The sequence below is a fragment of the Sinohyriopsis cumingii genome, chromosome 9 (assembly GCF_028554795.1).
Source record: "Sinohyriopsis cumingii isolate HCF-2022 chromosome 9, ASM2855479v2, whole genome shotgun sequence".
NCBI classification, from domain to species: Eukaryota; Metazoa; Mollusca; class Bivalvia; order Unionida; family Unionidae; genus Sinohyriopsis; species Sinohyriopsis cumingii.
This window is the reverse complement of record NC_142969.1, coordinates 5,769,139-5,786,844: the sequence shown is the minus strand read 5'-3', so window position 1 is coordinate 5,786,844 and position 17,706 is coordinate 5,769,139. Positions and strand designations below refer to the sequence as shown.

At 36.3% G+C, this 17,706-nt stretch overlaps 1 protein-coding gene across 1 annotated transcript in view; it reads right to left on the bottom strand.

Moving 5' to 3' along the window:
* LOC149791214 (sodium/potassium-transporting ATPase subunit alpha-like) overlaps positions 1–15,218 on the bottom strand; it is a 161,357-nt gene extending 146,139 nt beyond the window's left edge. The window contains exon 1 of the mRNA XM_089969684.1: positions 15,101–15,218. Coding sequence (XP_089825810.1) covers positions 15,101–15,112 — 12 coding nt within the window. The 5' untranslated portion in view covers positions 15,113–15,218. The remainder of the gene's footprint in view (positions 1–15,100) is intronic.
* Positions 15,219–17,706: the final 2,488 nt, after the last annotated feature.

The window sequence follows — 17,706 nt, the reverse complement described above, 5'->3', positions numbered from 1 at the left end:
CTTCTGTGTTGATAGTATATTTGGGGTTTGTATGCGTTCGCGTACGTTTGTGTGGATAGTTTATTTGGGGTTTGTATTATCTCCCTTCTGTGTTGATAGTGTATTTGGGGTTTGTATGCGTTCGCGTACGTTTGTGTGAATAGTTTATTTGGGGTTTGTATTATCTCCCTTCTGTGTTGATAGTATATTTGGGGTTTGTTTTTTCCTCTTCCCTCTGTGTGTGTGTGTGTGTGTGTGTGTTCGCGTACGTTGTGTAGATCGTATATTTGGTTGTTTTTTCTTCTTCCTCCCGAGTGTGGATAGCATATTTGGAGTTTGTATGCGTTAGCGACGTTGTGTGGATAGTATATTTTGGGTTTGTATGCGCTCGCGTACGTTTGTGTGGATAGTTTATTTGGGGTTTGTATTATCTCCTTCTGTGTTGATAGTATATTTGGGGTTTGTATGCGTTCGCGTACGTTTGTGTGGATAGTTTATTTGGGGTTTGTATTATCTCCCTTCTGTGTTGATAGTATATTTGGGGTTTGTTTTTTCCTCTTCCCTCTGTGTGTGTGTGTGTGTGTGTGTGTTCGCGTACGTTGTGTAGATCGTATATTTGGTTGTTTTTTCTTCTTCCTCCCGAGTGTGGATAGCATATTTGGAGTTTGTATGCGTTAGCGACGTTGTGTGGATAGTATATTTTGGGTTTGTATGCGCTCGCGTACGTTTGTGTGGATAGTTTATTTGGGGTTTGTATTATCTCCTTCTGTGTTGATAGTATATTTGGGGTTTGTATGCGTTCGCGTACGTTTGTGTGGATAGTTTATTTGGGGTTTGTATTATCTCCCTTCTGTGTTGATAGCATATTTGGGGATTGTATGTGTTCGCGTACGTTTGTGTGGATAGTTTATTTGGGGTTTGTATTATCTCCCTTCTGTGTTGATAGTATATTTGGGGTTTGTTTTTTCCTCTTCCCTGTGTGTGTGTGTGTGTGTGTGTGTGTGTGTGTGTATGTGTGTGTGTTCGCGTACGTTGTGTAGATCGTATATTTGGTTGTTTTTTTTTCTTCCTCCCGAGTGTGGATAGTATATTTGGGTTTTTTTTTTCCTCTCCCCTCTGTGTGTGTGTGTGAGTGTGTCTGCGCGCGTATGTTGTGTGTGTGTGTGTGTGTGTGTGTGTATTGGTCTCTGTTTGTCCATATAAAACTCACTTTATCCCTATCAGATACACTCTACCTACCTACCTACAGTAGCGCTTATTCAGGTCAGCCACTTGCAACACTGTTGCCGTTTATCCCTAGTGTTCAGTACAGTGACGTCACTGACGCTGGAAATTTTGAGACTATAAATATCGACTTGGGGATTTCCACATTTTGTAGCTATAAATATATACTAGAATTCATAAACAGGAACGTCACTCAGGCTGAGGCTATAAAAAGATAGTGGGATTTTCCTAAGGAAAAACCCACAAGTTGGAGCTATAAATAGATAGTGGGATTTCATAGGAATTTCAGCTGATTATAGATACATAGGTATTTATCCACGATCGTCACAGAAGTTGATATTGTAAGTAGTTACTAATTTTATCCATTTTAGTCTTAACCATTGTAACTTAATTTTCGGGGATATGTTTATTTTCCTTTAAATTCTGGGACAATTTCGTCATTTTAACGTTACTTTTAGTCACATCCATTTTGTCGTTGAGCATTTCCTTGATTATCGCTATTTATAGCATCATTACAATTATGCAAATTTTTGAACACCCCATCAAGATTTCAGGTCTTGGTAATGCTTTATATATAAATCTCACGCTTGTACTACTGTATGTATGTCTCTGTCTCTGTTGTGTTTGACCCTCTATCATCATTGTCCCTAGACAGTCCCACCATGTTCAATTCCCCTTGACGCTATACAGATCCACCATGTTCAATTTCCATATGTTCAATTCCCCTTGTCCCTAGATAGACCCACACTTTATTCCCCCATGTTCAATTCCCCTTGAGGCTAGAGTGGCCCAGGGTTTTTTCTCCATGTTCAATTCCCCTTGAGGCTAGAGTAGCCCAAGACTATTTCCCATGTTAAATTCCCCTTGAGGCTAGAGTGGCCCACGATTTTTCTCCATGTTAATTTTCCATTGAGGCTAGAGTGGCCCAGGGGTCTCTGTAACGATAATTCCCATTGAGGCTAGGGTGGCCCCATTCACTACTGTCATGGGCTCAGGTACCCGAGTTGTCCAATATGTTCGCCTTTAAAATCACGGAATGTTCTCATCTCGCTCGCTTCGGGTGACTCAAATCTAGGGCTCGGCGAAAGTGTATATTTGAGAAAGGTTGGCAGCAATTTCCAGTTGTTCGGTGGATCTTCCATCACCATATACACTGGCCGCCATGTTTAGCCTATCATGTGCTGAAAATGGCATTAAGCCCACAACAACAACAACAACAACACCAAAAAAAACGACATGAATATGAAGATTGCAGATCCTAGCATAAATTAATACGAACTCTACATACAGGAAACAAAGGAAAAACAGAAGTACCCCAGTAAGAAATGATGGTGTTATACCAATGCTACTGGCTAACGCGCGGTAGTACGGGTCAAACCACAGAGGCTCGTATCGTTCCTTACAATTTACCTGTCATACATGTACTATATAATAACTGCAAGGGAGGACACTTCTTTCCTTTCTCGCGCGACCTATTTAAGAATAAACGCTGATATTTCAAGCTATATTTCGCGTAGCGTAATACATTTGGTACTCATGTTTAGCTCAGGCATTCTACTTTGCATTCTTATCCACAGTTCGGCTTGCTATCATAATTTTAAGGAATGCCAGACCATTTTCCCACGCTACGGCTTGATATGGCCATGATCGCGCCCGCTTAATATGCAAGAACAACGCGCTGAATGCAATTCTGCCTTCTCATTGGCCACCTGAAAATAGGTTATAAATGAACGCAGGACGTCATTTTCTTTTAACCAATGAGAGGACAATATTCCATTCAGGGGATTTCACGTAGTGATATATTGCAATAAAGAGTCGTAATAGAGTCGTGGAGATGTATATGAAGACAGATATGAACGATTATTTATATTCCTATTATTGTTATTGTTTTAATCTAAATATGCAGATGTATTTAATGTTACGTTTAGATTTATTTGAGAGAAATAATTTATTTGAATTACTTATTGTCATATGACTGTATGGACTAAAGAAACAGGTTGGGATTATTTTGAACTCATTCAAGCCGCTCCGGTGGCCTAGTGGTAGAGCGTCCGTCTCAGAGGTTCGAACCCCGGCCGAGTCATGCCAAAGACTTTTAAAAATGGTACTAACAGCTGCCTCTCTATGCGCTCAGCTTTAAGAGGCTAGTGTTAGGACTTGTCGGCCTGGTGTCAGAATAATGTGACTGGGTGGGACATTATGCTACACGTCTGCGGCATGATGCCCAAGTGCTAGACATTACAACTGTCACACTGCAGACATCGTAACGATATGACTGAAAAATTGTTAAAGCTACGTTAAAAATCGAAATCACACTCACACACACGAACTCATTCAAATAAATTCTAGACAATGTCCCTGTAACATATAGAAACTGTAGACACTTCAGCACATTCAAGATTCTTGGCACTTCAACATATTCAAGGATAATGGCACATTAGTACATTCAAGACCTGAAATTCATTCAGAAGGCTATATTCTTTTGGACTTGTGATACAATTTTTAGGATTATTTTTTATTTAGTTCACGATACTGTAAGTTCCTCCTAAACGTTTTTTATAACTTAGAGAATTGCATTATTTGTTAAGTTTGGTAGTGTGGGAAAATGATTTGACATTCCTTAAAGGTATGATATTAAGTCAAACTTTTGATAGGGATACACAGTCGAATGCCTGAGCTAAACATCGGTACCAAATTTATTAAGTTACGCAAAGCGTAGCTTGAAATATCAGCATTTATTTTTAAATAGGTCGCGCGAGGAAGGAGACAAATATCCACCCTTGTAGCTATTATATAGTAAATGTATGACAGGTCAATTGTAAGCAGCGATACGAGCCCCTGTGGTTATCACCACGCACAGTTTGCATCAATGTTACGATGCGGGTTGGTTTGATCATGACCAATTAGAAAATAAATCAATCGAATTTTTTTAATATCGTAGTGCTGCCATATGTTTACTACAGGAGTTGATTTAGAATATTGAGTTCTTAACAGTGTTTCCAGTGCGGAAAAGTACTATTTTCATAGTATAGCAAAATTCTGTGCATAGTGAAAGTTGATGATTACGGAAAGGAAATAGAAAAATTGTCCCTAACAAAACTGCTGAAAAGAAGAAGAAAAAAAAAATACTGGTAAGAGCCACTTTTCTACAAACTTTACATTTAATACAATGGTTTGTCACAACCAGTTACGAGAAGTTTTCCTTTAAGAAGATATTTAGCATTTTGTTTTCCATTGTACAATCCTCTCAATATCGCACCTTTCTTCCAAACAGGCTTTGATAGCCAGCTAGAGTTTGTTTCGGTTTATCTGCATTCAGACTTCTTTAGACAGTCGCATACAACCCACACCCCTCCGGGCACGTTTTTATACATCCTCCACATGGTTGCTTGATCAATTTGTGCATTTGTTTCAATATATTGTTTCTTTTTCACTTTTCTCCAATGTTTAATAATTAATCTTTTGGGATCTTGATATATTTAGACAGGGTCCCATTTTATTGTCTCTACTTTTACCATGGTAGTTTTCGGTTAAAGGCCGATTATCTATCTATCTATCTATCTATCTATCTATCTATCTATCTATCTATCTATCTTTCTATTTGTTTCTCTCATTTCTCCGCATCGACAACGGTTAACGCGCTTACAAACTGTAACTAAAGCCGTTTCTAAGAATCCATCCAATCACAGCCTCAGCCCCACCCCATCCCACCCTCTTTCCCCTCAATGTTTTGTTTCGTGTTTGCTATCTGCCTAGTGCCTTTTCCAAAGACACTCCGAAACAGCCGACATGGACTTGATCTATGTGGGGATTACGAGTCCAACTTTCTACCAACTGAGCTACCGCGGTTCTCTTTTTTCTAGAAAAGGTTTGCAAATTGTCAATTGCCTGGTTTAAAAAAATGGCGTGGGATATAATCACTGTCAACCTGTATATAAGTTAAGCGTATTTTATCATCCATCCACTATCCTCTCAGTCCGTCCCAACTTTCATCCATCCAGTCCTGCGTTGTCCTTCCACACACTAAAATTAAAATATGTACCATGTACAGCACATTTTGAAAAGAAACAAAATGCTGAAACATACTAAAGCATATGTTGTATCTAGACTGCTTTAGATAGATAGATAGATAGATAGATAGATAGATAGATAGATAGATCATTATGAAAATGTTTGCATATTTTCATGTTGGACTTTTGTGACTTTGTAATAAGAGCGAGCACACGGAGTCAAAAATGTATCTTTGGATTTCATTGAGAGTGAGCAAATGTATGACCGATAGTTTCGTAATTGTTTCGACGGCTCTGTGGAGTTTTTTATAATTATGTGGGTGGAAAACAGAAGAAGAATAAATCTCACAAAAACCAAACAAAATAAAGCGATTTCCGCAGAATGGAAACAGGATTCTAAATTTGTTGCACACGAATAAAACCCGAAATGCAACACAATGTGTGGAGTCTCGTTTAATGATTTTAAAGCTGCAATATAGTTCACAAACTAATGTTAAATTAGTTGAAACTGAATGGACAGGTTACTTTTTCTTCTTCTCTAATCTTACCTAAGGCTTGAACTTGACCTTTTGGATACACGCCATCTGCTGGTATGGAAAGGAATTAGACCAATTACTGAGCCTTCATTCCTTGTTTTCTCTTAGGACACGGTTTGCATGAATTCGTTTTCCATTTGAGATGGAGAGTTGAATACAAGGAAATGGTCAGAATTGCAACATACCTTTCAACTTTAGTGGTGCTGTCTGCACTTATTGATTGTGAGGGAACATAAAATTCACTTATTTTCTTGGGGTCATGAACACTGATTCTTTGAACAAATAGATCGAATTTCACGTTGGATCAACATGCCATTTCCTATCATTTATATTTAATGTCCTTTGCAAGTTTACTGTGTGAGTAAAGCGTTCATACTGTTCTATATGTTGTCTTCATATAATCTCAAATTTGACTAAAAGATCATTTAAAACTTAAAATGGCTTTCACCATAATCACACAATATTGTAAATGGATTTCTTTACGTAAGAGACCATCCTGAATTTAAGAAAACATACATCGTTACGTCCGCCAACGCGTCGAATCAGATAAACAATAATAACAACAACAACAATAACACAAACAAAGAAACAAAGTGCTTTAACATGTGTTAATGTTCGGGGTTCCTTTCTTAATTGATTCTAGCATTATTGTATTAGAGAAACTTTTGTTACGTCAAAATACCATACCACTCAGACGTGATCTCCGATTTGTAACTTTGAAGAAATATAGAAATAGCATGAAGGGTTATCAGCAGAGTTTAGACATCAGTGGAAGTAACCTCACTGTGTGTAAATTTCTAGCAATCAACCATTCTTAAGTTACGAATGTTATTGATTAACACACTTGGCCACCGTGTTTCTTATGTTGTACACTACACCAACGTTAAAGCTATGACCAAAATATAATGTGGCGGGGGAGGTCGGGTGGAGAGGGGTTTGGATTATATGTGCTATAGAAACTTTACTATAAAACAATCAAGTAAGGTAAACTGGAAGGACTTCCGTCAAAAGAGATGGAACTCAAACTCGGATAGAAGGTGATGGTGTTGGGGGGGGGGGGGGGAACGTCATTATAAAAATCGATTATACCGAAATTCAATCCCTATTCTTACCCAATCACATTTCGCTACACCACAACCCAACCGGAGCAGAAAAAACTGGTCAATTCACCAGGATCAAATATATCTGGGAAAAACGTAATGAAATTATATTCAATGTTTGTCTTGATGTCTAGGTACTTATATACACAAATAGTATTTATTGGATATGATCACAAGGAAGATATTTTGGAAATTATATTGTCTCTACCATCCGAAGATAATAGTCGTATCGACATGTTTCTTTCTAACACGGCTGACATTAACAATACGTATGTATAGACTATTTCTTCGCTCATTGATCTTTATTTCCTCCATTTAGAGATTTTGCATCAGGTATCGAGTTAGGTACATGACAAAAAGGGTTTCATAGTTACATAAAAGAATAGTTTCATGTATACAAAATATACACAGCACCTCCACGCACAAACAAACAACAGACACAAGGTGTTTCCCTTTATGCATATAACTGTGGGAGTGTACTTTTCAAACATACTCAGGGGCCCGAGTGGTCTAAAGCGCTCACCGTTATGGATCACTGCCATCTCACCTCTGTCTGCGTGGGTTCGAGTCTCGGGTTCGGCCAGTGTGGGTATGTGAGAAAGCTTGCAAGTAGCTTCTCGTGGGTCGGTGGTTCTTTCCAGGGTTTTTCCGGATTCTTCCTCTACCATTAATACTGGCCGCCATGTATAGCCTCTCTTGTGCTGAAAAAATGGCGTTAAACCCTACAACATCAAAAACAACAACAACAACAACAACAACAAACATAACCCGATGGTTTCCTTCGTTTCGGCAATCGCTATGATGCAATATCGGCGAGTGACCCTGGATGCATTTCCCCAAGGATCCGAAAACTGTATCAATTCACTTCTTATAAATGAACATTATACTGAAATTATTAGTATCATTTAAGATTGAATTTATTATATATGTATAACAGCAATATGTTGTTCTTGTTATTGCTACTCAGGTCAAAATTAAGAGTCATATTTTCACAGTTATCTTCCTTGTTATGACTCATTGATCTTAAACTAAGTAACAGAAGAAGCAAAACCAACACAAGAACAACGCGCTGAATGGAATACTATCTTCTCATTGGCCAACTGAAAATAAGTTATAAATAAATACAGGACATCATTCTATTTTAACCAGTTAGAGAACAGTATTCCATTCAGCGGGATCTCACTTGCATATTAAGCGGGCGCGATCACGGCCATGTCGAGCAGTAGTGTGGAAAAATGATTTGACAATCCTTAAAGGTATGATATTAAGTCAAACTTTTGATAGGGATACACAATCAACTGTCCGAGCTAAATATCGGTACCAAATTTATTAAGCTACGCAAAGCGGATCTTGAATATCAGCGTTTATTCTTAAATAGGTCGCGCGAGCAAGGAGACAAGTGTCCTCCCTTGTAGTTATTATATAGTACATGTATGACAAGTCAACTGTAAGTGAAAACGAGATGTCCCGCTGCAACGTTATTTTTGTCATCTGCATACGCATGAAATGCATTATATATACCATGCCTAACGAATCAGGTGCTAGTCCCTACGTCAAGTCTATACAAATACTAAATTTACATCAACAGTATAGTGTCACTTTCTTTCGCAACAACTTTACATTTCATTATTAATTATGGGCCATTAATACTAATATACTCTATGCTATGGTCATCCATTTCTAGATTGGTCCATAGTTTTGCATATAACTAGTACCGCGAGTCCAATATACATGTATACCGGCTAATCGACATAATGCCAGTCGGTAGAAACTGAGTTTAAGTTTTGATAGTGACTGTAAAGTATAGGTTCATTTTGGATCTAATTAGGTTTTCCATGAGCAAGAAAACGTCTTAGCAGTATCTAAAAGCAGTTTTATGACTTTTCTTTTAATTTTATGTAACCAATCATTTCACTTTTCTTGTAGTGAAAAGTGATAGGTTCGCAGATTAGGATGTGTGTGTGTACACACACATTGCCTACAATAGGAGAAAAAACCCATGTTTACACACGAACATTAGGAGGACCTCTGACATTACGAGGATATCCTCCTAATGCTTCCTCTTAATGTATGTGGAGAAACATGTGAAAATATTTAAATATTGGAATTTCTTTGATTTTTTGAAGTTAGATCGTAATAAATTTTGGTCATATTGGTTGGGCCGAAATCTTGGATGGATATGATAATATGTAAAGAAATTGTCTAAAACAATATTTCCCTATGTTATCTGACATACCTTGGGAGGACCTGATTGAAATATGTACCAATTGTCACTGGAAAGACTTGCTAAAGATACCCTAATAGCAACAAAAAAAACCCATGTATTAATGAATATTCTAAGATTCATGCTAATTGCTTTATAAGAGAGAATACACACCTGATTTTTGCAGTCCTCTCAACGTTGGTGTGTAAACCGGTCGCATGATAAGTCCTCGCAATGTTTGTGTGTAAACAAATTAAGTATTGACTTATCTCGTGTTGATGTTAATACCAATGATACGATCTCTCAACGTTGATGGGTAGTCAGTTCAGCACGTTATATTTGACTCATGTAGCCAGTAGTGTGCTGACGTGCCGTTAAACCCTACATACATACATACATACCACCCTGCAGGTATATAATATTTGTGGGTGTCATCTACTTTAATAAAAATGTGAAGTTAGAACTTACAAGTCTGAGTTCGCAGGCTCATATGTTTAATTATCAGATGGTGTTTAAAATGTTTTGAAAGTCTTTATAAATGTTTCGGAAGCTTATGGACCTGTACAAGATGGACTGAAGTAATCATAAACATGATTAGAGTTCGTGATAATAGTCCTACCAGCCTGCCAATGTCATCGTCTTGATGACGAATACAATTGTCTGACCAAGTGAAAAATAACGATTTTAAGTGTCTGTTATTTTTAACAGACAGCATGGATACTTTTTTCGAGAGTGAGACTGGCAGCACAATTATTTACAAAATAACAGAATTTCAAGAAAAACCGTTCTTCAATACGCTGACCAAACCGCTAGGCAAACTGATGCAAGCAGACAGACTGTTTAAGGACAAATTAAATGCACTATAACTGCCTTGTTACTTGGTTTTATTGCAATTACATTACGTTGTAGAATAATGCTCAGGCATATCTTCGCAGATATCCAGAGTAAACCTGATTACGTAGAAAAATGCATTTCATTGCAAAACTCCAATCTGTTTTTATTAGAACCATAGATAAAATATATTATTTCATGCCAATAATAATGATATTGTAGGTCGTCCTTTTGTATATATGTTCATATTGTAAGCCAATACTTGACCAAACATCATCTAATCTTGCCATGAATTTGGTATTTAAATGTAAGCAACAAGCACAGTCTTTGTGTATTTAGGCTTTATGATAGTTTCTATGACAGTAGTATTAATAGAAGCAAGTACGTATGATTTTGATAATAGTGACATGCGCACACAATTCATTTAAATGTTAAAGTAGCACCAGTCCTCAGTGGCCTACACGTCACTTTAAGTAGATGTAAAAATAAACATTTTAAGGCTAGTGTTGAAACATTGTCTTTACAAAAACATTTTCATTTCTTTGGCAAGGTTATGGGCATTTATTTTGTATCAAAACGATAAATGAACGAGTTACATTAAGGTACATGGAGTTCATACAATCATATGCAACTACATTCATAGTGAGAAATTGTACATATGCTGTAAATGAGACCTAACATTACTAGAATCTACCTTAAAGGTCAGTACCATTATGCAAGTACCTTTCTTCAACAGTTACATGTTTAAGAGTTTTGCATCAAGCATGTAGAAGAAATTATCCTCTTTAAGACGAACAATTGTTTCCAGAGGCTACTTGTTTAACTTGCCAGAGGTGGTTGTGTTTAAGAGGGTTCTACATTATTAATCTATTTCGACGTAATACACAATAATCAAAACCATTATGGAAACAAACTTATTTATTTTATGCAGTAGAAACAAAGTTTAGACTACATGTAACTTAAGCATATTACCATTTTCAGTGCAGCCAATGAAGGCCAGGCAAACATTTACCTGGCATATGTCGGTTTATTAAGTAAATAGAACCTGAATCATATTCCGGAAATATCTCATGTATTAGCTGACAACTCCATTTCGCACTGCAATTTTTCACTATAGGCATGTTTTACAATAGGAATTGTGCAGATGACATTTTACCCAATTTTAATATTGAGTGTATTATTTTAACCTCACTTGCAGTGACATAAATATTTTATTATATGCCAAAAGCCGTATTAGAAACGATATTTATATGTAAGTGCGAGTCATATATATATATATATATATATATATATATATATATATATATATATATATATATATATATATATATATGTGTGTGTGTGTGTGTGTGTGTGTGTGTACTCAAACCGTACAGAAGCAGGAAAATTAAATATTGCAAAAAATTCTGTGTGCCGAATCACCATTGTGGTTATAAAAGCCTAATCAATTTGATTTTATCAAATATTTTGCAACAATCCTCTCATTCTTCAGAATAGGTTCAATTAAATCCAAGCATCCAATCGTGACTATGCGCCCCTACATACTGTTCGAAAGCCGGAAACAAGTGCAAAAGCCCCAGGCAGCATCTCGAGTTTGTTACTGTGTAAAGGCTTAATTTTCCAGCCATACTAGATCTTTAATGTACAGTGAAATCTTTTGAGATACCCTCTATTCGGTATATCTTTCCAAACAGAAAGGCTTGCAAAAGCTAAACTTTGGAAAGCCTCTAATATCCACAATCATACAGAAACATGATTATATCTGGACAAAAATAGTCTGTACTGCTGGTTGTCTATTCAGATAAGTATTACAGATAATGGTAGGGCAGATAAAGCAAAGTTGCCGTGCAATCACCAATTTCCGAATGGAAGATTCTATATTCTGATTTCAAATATTATATAATTATTCTTCATTCCTAGCCAAACAGAGAATGGAAACTTCACAAAAAGGTGTCAGAACATTCAATTTATCAACGGAGAGTGACATCCCTCGTATAGAACAATTCACAGAGATGAGGTGGTATTGTGCATATCGCATATAGGACACACATACCTGACTCGTGCATGCATTCTGAACAGTTAACTTCGACCATATTGCATGATCTGTTAGTATCCACTGATAGTGGAGTACATTCTTGTGGAGTATGTCTACCTCGTCCGTGTGAAACATAATTATTTTTAAAAAGTTCATACATGGTATCGATAAATAAACTTTATGATGATGTACCAACATACAACATCTTGGACTTTGAGGGAAAGTGGTTTATATACAAAATTATTTTAAGGACTACTTTTTTTTAATAAACGCTTTACATAATTATTTCATCTTTACCTTTAGAGTCGCATTGTTTAATACTTCATTTTAAGTGATTTTGAAAGGATTTTTGTGATTTTTTAAATAAATTATAGTATTTGCTGGTGTAATTCGATATAGTAACATTTGCAGAACTATGCCTTTAATTGGTACCATAATGTAGGCATTGTGTTGACGTGCTTTTAAACCTACTACAACTACTGCATTACCAAATTTGAGTAAACGCATTTCCTACTCAGAAAAGGAGTAATTAACTGTTTTAGTAATCACATTTTAAAATGGTAAGTCCTTTTGTGTGGGGGCCCCTAGTGGCCGAGTTGTCTACAGCGCTCTCCGTTACGGATCACTGCCATCTCACCTCTGTCTGCGTCGGTTCGAGTCTCGGATTCGGCCAATGTGGCTATGTGAGAAAGCTTGCCAGTAGCTTCTCGAGGGTCGGTGGTTCTTTCCGGGGTTTTCCCGGGTTCTTCCTCCACCATTAATACTGGCCGCCATGCATATCGTGTGCTGAAAAATGGCGTTAAACCACACAACAACAACAACAACCTTTTGTGTGACTGATAATATTAAACAAGCAACTAATAATAGAGATTACGTATATGTTATACATTTTGCAGACAAAATGCACGCTAGTGATTTCAGAAATAATAATGATAATAATAACAAATGTGCTAGTCTTGACATCCACAAAGTGTTTATAAGTGTCTCCTCACAGTTGGAGCGTGGTTTCGTTAACCTGGATCATAGATTTCATTATGTTCTACCCTGTAATACTTCAATAACTGGACTGTAGTCATTGTAGACCAGTTTTTCTCAAACTTTTTTGTCTTGCGGGGCACCAAAAAGATCTAAAAGTTTTCACGGCACACCTGGAAAGATTTAACAACAAGAACATTGTATAGCTGCCACTCCTAGCGGCCAAATATAGCGTTGTGATTTGTTACGTCGTATATTTATTATTTTAGCGTGGAAAATTCGAAAACATTGTATAATGGGCTGCATGTATTTATTATTAGACTATTATTATAATTAGAGCGATCGAGTTCTCCCGAGATCTCGCCCAAGTCTCGCGTTACGAAAGGAACCAATGAATGACAGACTGAAAGAGATTGCGTTTTTATATATGTTACTTTTTAACTTTTGCGACATTGATTTACCATTTAATTTTTCGATATGTTCAAGGTTTCAAAACGCTAGCAATTATAAATATTTTTCAAAACTCCCACGGCACACCTGTAAATCTCTCTCGGCACACTAGTGTGCCGCGGCACACGGTTTGAGAATCACTGTTGTAGACGTTCAAACAATACAGCGAAAAGTCGCTTCTAGAAGCTGCATCAATATAAGTGCGCAAGACCCCTCAATTGTAATACAGGTCAAGGGTACTGTGTGTGTTAAATTCAAGGTTAATGTGTATGATAACATATCGGATATATGTAGCGATTCAATAATTCAAGGTTTTACTGCAGTCATGATGAACGTTCTAACAAAACCACGAACAGTCACTTCCAACGGAGATCGCGACTATATATATGCAAGACCTCACAATGTCAATACAGGTCAAGCGTACTGATAACGTTAAAATGTCGGATATACCTGCCTCCTTCACTAGGTCTCATATTTTTTTCTTATTCTTCCAAATTTATGAGTGAAAGCTTTATTACAATCGCACCATGTATAAGCAATTAGATGTGCCAGTAGAAACACATTTTAACAGATGGCGCTTCAAACAATATTTACTTATCTTATTATCCAGAGGGAAAAAAGTATTAGAAACCATACTAACCGAATTTAGAACAAAAGCTACAAATAAACGGCAAAACTTTAAATTTTAGATCATTAATTTAGTCACGTGTGCATCTGCTCTCGATGTAGATACAGATTTTAGCTTTCGCATCTAACTTAGAAGATGAATTACCTTTGTTCCTAGTGAGAGGACTGTATGTCCATTATTCTGATTCGAGGTGAAGTGTTTCTAGAAGACCATGTCAAATATTACTTTTATTTATATATAGAGGCTAGAAATGAAATTATGGAGAAAAAAGTATTCGTCAACATTTTAGATTTATTAGTAGCCAGCTTAAATGGATTGTACAAACTTAATGTTATCTCTACTGTTATAACAGCCTGGTAAAAAGCACAGGTATTATACCTTTTTGGAGTTATTATTTCTTAAACGTTCATGAACAAAAAAAAATACCACGCTGGATTCATATAAACGAAGACGAAATACTTATCTATAGTCTAACGACACGAATTTGTATCACCTGAAATGGCATGGGGGTTCTTCGTAATATAAATATAGAAACACTTGATTACGAAGCTATTTGTTGCCATTAGTTCAATGTAATTATTCTTTGACATCTGCCTTCTTGGTCAGATATTGGACGATACGGGGAAGTATTTATTTTAAATGTTTGTATTCCCTTAGCTGTAGTTATAATATGGATTGTAAACATATATGAATACAACATGTTTAAATAACTGTACAGTGAGTGATGTGATGTGATTTTGTTTTTAACGTAGCTTTAACAATTTTTCAGTCATATCGCTACGATGTCTGCATTGTGGCAGTTTATAGTGATGTCTAGCACTGAGGCATCATGCCGCAGACATGTAGCATGATGTCCCACCCAGTCACATTATCATGACACCAGACCGACCAGTCCTAACACTAATCTCTTACTGCTTAAGGCCAAGCAAGGCAGCTGTTAGTACCATTTTTGTAAGTCTCTGGTATGACTCGGCCGGGGATCGAACCCACGACCTCCCGCATCCGAGGCGGACGCTCTAACCACTAGGCCACCGAAGCGGTAACAGTACAGTGAGCGTGGAGCGCTTCCTTTGCATCCTTTCCTGTATTTCAATCCTCTCTTAATTTTTATAATGAAAACACTACTCACCAATTTCGTCATTAATTATTTTTATTTCCAAAGAATCGAGTAGCATTCGCTCACTGATAAGAACTTAGGCAAATTCTTGAGGGGATACTCTTTTTCGTTTCATAGGTGGGTCGACTGCCTGAAAAGGAAGTGTTATACTTTTTGTAAATGCTAGTTCTTGCCATTATTTTTAATAAACTTGAAAATAGTTGTAAGTAAGTCTTCAGGAGACTTGTGGAAACTGACGAGTACTGTAGATCTGTAAAGTCAAGGTTTCCCGGCATTATTTGAGCTGTTGTTGCATTCTGTCGTAGTCCCTAAAAAAGTAATTAGTACTTTTACTCTAATTTTTCATTCAGATTTCATCAAATTTGTGGACAAATGAAGGGAATATATAAGAAACATAATCAGTTCAATGATATGCTCATACAGTATACCATGCAGTGCACTGCTTCTGGAATGTGGCCATGTTACTTGTCATTTAAAGCATAAGGGTTGGCAGATACACAACGAAATAATGTTGACTCGGCAGAGAAACGTATAATTATTTGTTGACACTATTAAACTTGGTATTTTATTTGTTTAAGATATTAATTCAATTTTTACCGAAATAAATTAAGTGATGATGCCATAATATTTTCATTAATTGTAAAATTTATGAACATTATTAGTTAAAGCTCTCATCAACTCGTCGTGTGATGGCACCAGGACAAAATTTGTTTGTAAAAGATATTATTCATATTTTACTCACTATGTTTGTGCTGCGTCTCTTGAAACGATATAATTAGTTCAATGTAATTATTCTTTTGTATCTACCAAAGTCTATTATATATATATATATATATATATATATATATATATATATATATATATATATATATATATATATATTATATATATATATATATATATATATATATATATATATATATATATATATATATATATATATATATATATATATATATATATATATATATATATATAATTTACCTTTTGACTAACTAAAGATTATTAAATAAACGCTGAATTCATTACGAAATTAAGTACTGGTTAGGAAACGTGGATGCAGGTTTAGGAAACCAAAAGATTCAATTAGGAGATCAACTATGCTCAAATATGTTAACATATTTATTTGCATGCGTAGAAGACATGGCAAATGTAAGAGCAATAGAGCTGCAAAACGCCATAGAAGCTTTACCTACCTCAGATAAGCCAAGTCATTCTGAAATTGATTTGCAAATTTACAACGTTTTGACAACATTGAGATATATAAGCCAGTCCCCAGCCGCCCCTTCATTTGCTCCCGGATTCACACATACGAAGATAAATCAGGTTCTTAACGACTGAATTATTAGAGGCAATATGTGCTGCCAGAAATCAAAGAAAAACTTACCTTAAATTGGGTATAAGAGCCTGAGCCTAAGAGGATCGCCACCAGTAACGTCAACGTCAAGCTCGAAGAAAAATTTAAAGTCTACTGAAAACGGAACATCGACATAAAATGGCTGAGCCAATCGGGTTCACTCAACCGAAATCCTTCAACCCAGTCTTTAGAGAATATTTTAACAAATGCACAAAAGATCCAAACTTACTATCTGCTAACAATCCAAAGGCTAATAACGCTACGGATATCCGGTAGGAAAATGAGTTAGGATTTTCTTTAGAATAAGAAAGCATGCATGTGATTTGTGTGACACTTACAGGGCCACAGCATGCCAAAATGTGTCTGAAGACTGTATATTATAAGTTGATTAAAAACGCTTTGTGCAGTATATAAAGTGCATTTTTAAATACAACGTTGTTTAATGGTTAGTATGGCACAGAAATCATATATACACGAGACAACAATGACAATCTGGGGCCCCGAGTGGCCGAATGGTCTAAAGCGCCCACTGTTCCGGATTACGGCCGTCTCACCTCTGTCTGAGTGGGTTCGAGTCTCAAGCTCGGGTAACGTGGGTACGTGATAAAGCTTGCCAGTAGCTTCTCGTGGGTCGGTGTTTCTTCCCGGGATTTTCTATGGTTCTTCCACCACCACTTATACTGGTCGTCATGTTAAGCAAATTTTGTGCTGAAAATGGCCTTAAAATATTATAACAATAACAACAACAATGAGAAATATAAAAATTGCTCTCATCAGACCCTTAAGTAGGTAATAGCATGTTGGTCCGAATGCCATATCACAATATAATGATAGTGTATATTCTGACACTAATGCGAACAAAAGGTCGTCGTTCCATAGAAAAATGTTTATTTTTTTTTTACTTTAGGAAAGAATAGAAAACACAATACGCTTTATTTTTCTTGGACATATTTAATTTATTTGATCAAAGATTCATGGTGCAGTGTCACCCAATATTCAATGGCAGTTTTGTTGACTGTAATAACCAGATATTAAAATATTTATCGTTGAAACATCTTACTTAGCATAAAGCTTGTCAACGTTTTTTAATTTGACAGCATATGTAATAAAGTAAACTAAATCTATTGCGATATCAGCGGCCATTTGATTTTAAACTCGAAGGGAGATTAATTGGTCAATGAAAAGACGGGATGAAATTATACATACTGGGATTATTGCATAGTCATCATAGTGGATGGCATGACAAATGCATCTAGTTCCG